The 8,008-nt window shown below is 43.5% G+C and overlaps 1 protein-coding gene and 1 pseudogene across 1 annotated transcript; one reads left to right on the top strand and one right to left on the bottom strand.

Moving 5' to 3' along the window:
• Nucleotides 1-1,638: 1,638 nt before the first annotated feature.
• Nucleotides 1,639-2,518, top strand: LOC124483256 (annotated as a pseudogene).
• A 21-nt stretch (nt 2,519-2,539) lies between these two features.
• Nucleotides 2,540-6,175, bottom strand: LOC124483244 (replication initiator 1-like). The gene is made up of 6 exons (XM_047043589.1): nt 5,604-6,175; nt 4,948-5,289; nt 4,574-4,800; nt 4,146-4,280; nt 3,739-3,904; nt 2,540-3,176 (listed from the first exon to the last, which is right to left on the bottom strand). Exons 2-6 carry the CDS (start codon nt 5,210-5,212, stop codon nt 3,004-3,006), a joined length of 966 nt encoding a protein of 321 aa, XP_046899545.1. The 5' UTR covers nt 5,213-5,289; nt 5,604-6,175; the 3' UTR covers nt 2,540-3,003.
• Between the last annotated feature and the right edge of the window lie 1,833 nt (nt 6,176-8,008).

Raw genomic sequence — 8,008 nt, 5'->3', positions numbered from 1 at the left:
GGGTGGAGTGCTCAGACAGGTATCTCCTGATCTTCCGGATGTTGTAGAGGGTGAATCTACAAGACCGGGAGACTGCGGCAATGTGGGCCGTGAGGGAGAGCTCATCATCCATGGTAACCCCAAGGTTCCTGGCAGAGGATGAAGGGGTCACCGTCGCAGATCCCAGGGTGATTGACAGATCATGGGAGATGGAGGGTTTAGCCGGGATGATGAGAAGTTCTGTTTTGGCGAGGTTCAGCTGGAGGTGGAGCTCGGTCATCCAGGCAGAGATGTCTGCGAGGCAGGCCTCAATCCTAGCTGAGATCCCCGGATCAGTCGGGGGGAACGACAGGTACAGCTGCGTGTCGTCAGCGTAGCCGTGGTAGGAGAAGCCATGGAAGGTGATGATTGGTCCAAGTGAGGTGGTGTACAGAGAGAAGAGGAGGGGGTCAAGGACGGAGCCCTGTGGGACACCAGTGGAGAGCTGGCGAGGGCCTGACAGGCATAAGCAAACTAAGTGGCTGCTTAGGGCCCCTGTGGCTACCAGAGGGCCCCCAAGAGCAAATGGAATTACAGTTTAATGTATTATGTAAAAATACATATATTCTTTTTTTTTATCGGCAACAATAAGCGACGCCTCGACGCCGAGGGGACCCCAAATCAATTTTGCTTAAGGCCCCATAAAGGCTTGGGCCGGCCCTGCTCCGGTTGCACCTGGACCATCACTGCCGCCAGCAGTTCATCACTCAGTTCTGTGTGCTTGTTATAATTGTACTAGATAACTTTTCCAGAGGTATCTCTGCTATGAGTTAGTGCAAACCGCTAACTCGATATTAGGCTACGATGGTCGATGGGTACGACTATGATGGTATTTTGGTGAAATGGTAGCTAATTTGCTAGAAGTAGTTGGAGAGCTCACTGTCTGCTGTCTCTGCTGTAAATGTTTACTCCTGTGTTACAGCTCAGGGGAACATTGTATTTATATGCATCTGTATGTTTCACTCATTGAACAAATACATTCTAATTCTATACTGTTTTGTTCGGCTTGACGTAGCGGCCGAGCTTCAGCTCCTTCAGGCGACACGCCCCCCCCCAGTCTCAAACAGAGAAGACTGCAGATTTTCTTGCAATTTCAGAGCCTAATTTAACATACTTGACTGTGTTTTTTAGTAAATAACACATTATTCTGTGGTGTGGTGAACTTGAAACTCGTTTTGAAATCCACTTTACAGGATCTTTAAGTTATTATTAGGCTTACAGTAGGCTATACTGCATAGCAGGCTTATTTATTATTATTATTAGGCTATTATTATTATCCTATCCCAAGTAGGCCTAGGTTATATAGCCTACCTACATGCACTTTCCCATTCACTTTTTGAAAAGGTAAAATCTATGCCCCCAACTTTTTATTAAGAACATCAAAAAAACTGTCCCACCCACGTTTGAAATCAAACATACTCCCCTGCTGCCTGCCTAATTTGTTATTTTGATGCCTGAATTTAGGTTTCGGAAATGTTCGCAACATCGACACCACCGGTGCCTCAGAAAAGACCACACAGGATGATGGTAAAACAGCTGGTATGTTCAAGGACACTTGGCCCACTTGGATCTACACTTACATTTGATACAGCCTTAAAGTGTTGGTTTTGTTTGTAACAGGGACGGTCGGATCCCGTATTATGGCAAATCGTGACTTGCCCCATGTGAACAAATACAAGGACAACATTAAGAGTGTGGGGAGACTGACTAGAATGGACCCAGCAATCATCGCTGGCATCATGTCACGAGAGTCCAGGGGGGGAACAGGTCTGGATTGCAATGGCTGGGGGGACGGTGGCAAAGCCTTTGGGCTTATGCAGGTACAATGTCTGAACATGTGCAACATAGTTTTAATGTGTATGGGACAAAATAAAAATATATTTGGTAAATTCCTTGTTTGTGCAAACTTACTGGGTAAATAAAGGGGTTTGTGATTCTGATTCTTATCAAATTCTGTAGGCTCTAGTTGTTGAGGGTGAAAATCTATCTTTCTTCTAAAAAATAAACTACTGAAAAAGTAAAATGGTTCATTAGAGCTCTGAAAGTAAATGTATGTTATAAACTAACATATACACCCATAATAGCCTATATTCAGGAATGCATAACATTGTGTGTAGATTGACAAGGAGTGGCACGTGCCAATCACAGCCTTCGGTCCGTTCAGTGATCAGCATATCCATCAAGCCACTGATATTTTGATTGGCTGCTATGGTGAAATCGGGAGGAAATTTCCCACCTGGAACAAGGACCAATGTCTGTAAGGTAAGTACTTGGGTTAATGATTTGCATAAATCATTATTCAAGACTACTAAAATCAAATATATTTATAACTTTGTAACTGTCTTTTTCCATTTGTGTGCAGGGGCTTTGGCAGCCTACAATATGGGAGCGAGCACAGTGGAGTCCTATGAATCAGTGGATGCTAATCCCACTGGGAGAAACTACTCCAATGATGTTGTCGCCAGGTCTCAGTTCTTCAAGGACAATGGTTACTGAGTGTCTTTCGTAAACGATCACAAAGCCTTCCGCCAAGAAGTTGCTTCTGACTGTAACTCTGTCCAAATTATTTGAATAGTTCTGTCTAGAAACTATTTGTGGGTTATTTCAAAGAAATCAAGTCCCAGATTACAATCCGTGTATTTAAATGTATATCAATAAATTGAAAAAATATATTCAAGACTCATTTGATCTCCATATGTAGGTGTTCATGTCCTGATGTTTTTAAGCCTAAACGCCAGTCTGGGAGAATGCACCCCCTAGTGGGGAAATACTGAACTGGGATCAGAAATGTAAAGTGTATTTACATGTTCCCCCTCAAAGTGGAAAAACACAAATCAGCTTTTAATAACTGAGGGGGAAATCTAGCATTAAGCCCCTGCTGGAGGTATATACTGCATTTGGATCAGTCTCAAATCCCAGAGAGTCTTGTTTCCAGTGTCCTGCCAGTGTTAGGAGCTGAACTGGGACCAGCTGTTTTCAGGGTCTCTATCTGCAGTGGTGCTCCTGGTGCTGCAGCAGGTCTGCCTTGCGCTGGCAGCTGTAGAGGCAGCGAGGGCAGTGATAGGGCCGGCTGCCGTTGTGCTTCCTGCTGTGGGTGATGAGGTTGGAGCTCTGGCTGAAGGCTTTCCCACACACAGGGCACACGTGAGGCTTCTCACCTGCAGAACGTGACGTAGGGCCTGTTTAGGAGTCGTGTAGTGAGGGTGAAACGTTCACCGTCTCAGGCATACACAGGCCTATTAAAGCCGTACATACAGACAACACATGCATACATGTTTCTTATGGAATAATGAATTCCATGTCTAAAAAAGGCATTTCAAGACATCTGGTACCTAAGGGGTGAAGTGAGCTGACAGAGGAGATGATACACCCATGTGTATGAAGGTGTGTGTGTGTTCTAACCCGTGTGTATGAAGGTGTGTGTTCTAACCCGTGTGTATGAAGGTGTGTGTCTGTGTGTGTGCGTGTTCTAACCCATGTGTATGAAAGTGTGTGTGTGTGTGTGCGTGTTCTAACCCGTGTGTATGAAGGTGTGTGTGTGTTCTAACCCGTGTGTATGAAGGTGTGTGTTCTAACCCGTGTGTATGAAGGTGTGTGTGTGTTCTAACCCGTGTGTATGAAGGTGTGTGTTCTAACCCGTGTGTATGAAGGTGTGTGTCTGTGTGTGTGCGTGTTCTAACCCATGTGTATGAAAGTGTGTGTGTGTGTGCGTGTTCTAACCTGTGTGTATGAAGGTGTGTTTCTTCATGTCGGACTTCTGGTGGAAGCGCTTGCCACAGTACTGGCAGGGGTAGGGCCTGGTGTCTGTGTGGATGAGCAGGTGGGTGGAGAGGGTGGAGGAGCGCTTGAATGTCTTGCCACACTCTTTGCAGCCAAACGTCCGTTCCTGTCACACATACTTCACAGGCTTACTACAAACGATTCTAAATGACATTACATGATTACAAATTCCCTCTGCATCAGATCACTGTGATGGAATCTTAAATCAAGCTCTTATGAATCGTCGACACTGATTTGTGGTTGAAAAAATGTAACTAGACAGCATCGCACAGCAAGGTATGTGTATTAGTGTTTTACTATAAATGTCGTTGATTCAGTGTCAGGATGTGTGTTGGTAACGGATCTACCTTGTGTTGCAACCTTGGTTTGGTTCTGTGAGCGTACTGCTGCCTGGTAGACCTGGGGCTGTCTGATGACAGACGGGCTCTGTTGCTGTGCAGCTTCTGGATGTGAGACTCCAGACAAGACACAGAGGAAAACACCTGAAGAAGAAACAGGACAAAAACACAAAGAAGAAAGTGAGAAAGCCTTCAGTTTTTAAGTGTCGGAATGCCACTTAAGATATTTCAAGTTAAATCTAAGGCATACATTGTGCGGGTGTTGACCTAGTTTGATTCAATGTTTGCATTTATTATTGACTTAACCCCAAATAAAGAAAACAGGTTTTTTATCAACCTGTGAACAATGTGCTTGTATTTTACCGCTCAACATCAACCCCTGGTAACCTGTGTGCAACGAGACGACAGAATGCTGTAACGACTGATGTTGTGCCAACCTTGCCACACAGCGGGCAGTCCTCCCCACAGCTCCTCTGGCGACAGCCCCGGAGGAGGAGGGGCCCCAGCAGCCCCCCGAGAGCTGCCGGCTCAGACGTTTCCTCAGGATTTCCTGAGCTGAGATTACGACAAACTGCTTGGGAGGAGGGGAACTCCGTCCTCTGGGCGGGACGCGCTGGGTTCAACTGGGCAGGGGGACATCGAAGGGTGGCTTCATCAGCCTGAACTGCAGGATAGAAAAACAAACAAAAAAACAAAAAAACAAAACAAAAAGGAAATGAGGTAGAAATCACATTGTGAGGCGTCCAGGCAGACAATTTTTTCAAATGCAGTGCAAAGTACATGCACCGACGGTTGATGGTGAACTGCTTACCACAGGATGGGGTTCTGACAGGCTGTGGTGGGCTGAGTGAGTCAGGGTGCTGGGCCAGAAGAGGAGGCAGAGGTGCAGGGGGATGTGGGAGGGGTGAGTACGGTCTGTTGAACTTTGACGTGGACAGCCCCAGGGCTGTGTCCCTCTGCACCTTCTCGGTCTCCGGGGGGGACATCGTCACCAGAGGAAGGCTCTGGTAGGGGCTGCCTATGATGAGGCGGTGAGGGGGATAACATCCCCTCTTGACCAGGAAGGAGCGAGGCATACCAGCCGGGTTAGGAGATGTTGGGGGGGAGGAGAAGGTGTGGACTCCAAGTAGACTGGATCAGGACGTTAAATACACTGTAATGTAGAATACATCCATTCAAACTACATCCGATTCATCACTAATACAGACTTTATGACGCATGTTTTCATGTTATGGATCTGAAGTCACAATTCTGGTAGGCCAGAAGGGGGCAACAGTGTTATGAGAATATAATGAAATTGGTACTAGATTGGTACTAGATTCAATGCACAAAAATGCACAAAAAAATATGTGGAAATTAAGTGGAAATACACTGAGTAATCTGCTAAGTATGTGCAATTTAGTCAAACAAATGCAAAGCAAAGATTAAAATGTTTAAGGCTGTATGAGAAACTTTGTACGTACTTACCAGACCAAATATCCACCCTGTACATCCAGATTACAAATCACAGACAGATTATTTATTTCAGTTCATAAAAAAAACTAAGACAACTAATTTATAATGTTCAACTCAAACACTATCTCAGCTGAAATACTCAACAATCAGCAAATCAAACAGGCATCACTACTCTAGTTAAGTAAGGTGTTTAGCTGTATTCTGTAGTTTATCGTCCAGTTGACAGCAGCCTATGTGCATGAGATGAGGAAGTGTTTATATATGAACGTCTTTCAGAATCCTCAACCACACACTGCTTCCTCACAACAAACAAGCCTTGAGAAAATGGCAGTTTGACATATTACATTTCCACTACCACTTTCTACAGTTATCTACACCACTATACGAGCAGACGATTCTTCTTGGTTCTAGGACGACTTACTTTGTGCATAGTAATTCTGAGATGTCATATGTTTTCAGTTGTACCTTCACTTCTCACCCCTAAAGATCTTTTCTCACAGAAGTCTCACACGTTCTTGTCTGTGGGCAGGTATGTGGTCACTTGAGAAAGCGCTACGAGGAGAATTATCCAGAAAATGTCAACATAACCACTGTCTTGAGACAGAGAGTGTTGCAAAGTGGCGGTTCTGTATGTTAAAGATGTCGGGGTAAGTTAGGTGAGAGGTGGTTGAGTGTGTGTGTGTGTGTGTGTGTGTGGGGGGAGCAACAAATCAGTAAATGCTCTTATCAGCATAGACATCTGATAACCCAAACTTGAAAGGGTCGATGCATATGAAAGTGGAGTATGTTATGGTATAGTAGAGTATGGAAAATGAGAGAAGGGTAGACCGATAAAAGACCACAGCATCAGTTTTTACATTTACGATTATAAATCAAGACAAAGGCGTCTCACGCGTTGAGGAAACCAAATTTATCTCCATGGCCCAGTCAGTCCCAGGTTAACCCGGAACAGCAACCGAGCTTGAAATGTGCTATATATAGTCTAAGCTATACTTATACAGAAACTATACTTTAGGTTTATATTAATACTTCACCTAGACCCAAGAAACAACACAGAATTCACAACCCAAAATAAAAACACACAACACATCTATGGCATCTGATAATGCAGTGTCAACATTTATTTGATTTGCTTTATCAGGTACAGAACACTGAAATGTTTTTCATCATATTGTCATTTATATAGGTGACAACAACATTGGTAGAACTGCAAGAGAGACAGAGAGAGAAAGAGAGAGAGTGGACACGATTTGAGGGGCGCAATGTGGATATCAACCATCATTACAGTACATCTGAGGAATCCTACGCTAGGTTAGCCAACATCTTTGAACATATTGCATTGATTTTGTTTCTTTGTTCCTTTGAAAGCATTGCAAGACAGTGATATACAATGTTAGTGCTCCAGTTCCCAGAACAACTTTCAAATTCACCCAAACGTGTATGTGTTGTCCTTCAGGTCAAGGTCCTGTTAACACGAGTTGGAGTCGGTGGATTATATTTGAAATTGCAATGAGAAAAAGCCGACATGTCTATGAAAAATGCTGTTATAGTACAGAACATGTTTAGCTTTTATTCTGTGTAAAAATCTACAACCTACATTTATGGCACATTGTGAGATATCAACAAGAAACTATCGCCATCTTGCCCTTTTTAGCCAATGGCCATGCTAATTTTCAATCAATGATAAAACATCTATGATGTACTCAAGAATACCTTTCTCTGTATCAAAAGGTTGAGTCGCCGTTGTTACAGTTTTAGTGGTAAAGTGAGACAATGGCTAGTCGCTTACTGTGCATCAGCACTGAACAGCATTTAGTGTTGTGGTGTGTAAGAGTTAATGCTTACCTCATGTTGGATCAGGGATGATAACCAAATATCTGATCCCAAAACGCTAACAATAGGCATTGTCCCTGTTGGACTTTAAAATCTTTATTCAAATCATTCAAATTGTATTTCATTTATTCATGGAATGAGGATGTAAAATACTGCTTTCAACAGTTTTCCAAGAGCTACCTGACCACTGAAGTTGTGGTTATTTGTAATACTAACTGACATCCTCTTTTGCTAAAATAATCATTTAAAGACACTGACCAAATGTCCCAATTTCCTGTAAGCCTCCATCTTTATAACTTCTATCTAAATTTCTAAAAAAGACCAGAGAGACCAGACAGTTTTAACTTGTTAATGTGGCATCACTTAAGAGGAACTGCTGAACTTTGCATCATGGAATATCTTTTTCTTAAGAATGATATTGGTGTCATTGAAAGGGATGGACCATCTTGGGGCACCTCATCTTACACTTGAATACTTCCAAGGGGTACAACCTCTATACTACCAAGGTGTACAACCTCAATACTTCCAAGGTGTACTACCTCAATACTTCCAAGGTGTACTACCTCAATACTACCAAGGGGTAC

The sequence above is a fragment of the Hypomesus transpacificus genome, chromosome 21 (assembly GCF_021917145.1).
Source record: "Hypomesus transpacificus isolate Combined female chromosome 21, fHypTra1, whole genome shotgun sequence".
Taxonomy (NCBI): Eukaryota; Metazoa; Chordata; class Actinopteri; order Osmeriformes; family Osmeridae; genus Hypomesus; species Hypomesus transpacificus.
This window is presented reverse-complemented; position numbering and strand designations above follow the sequence as displayed.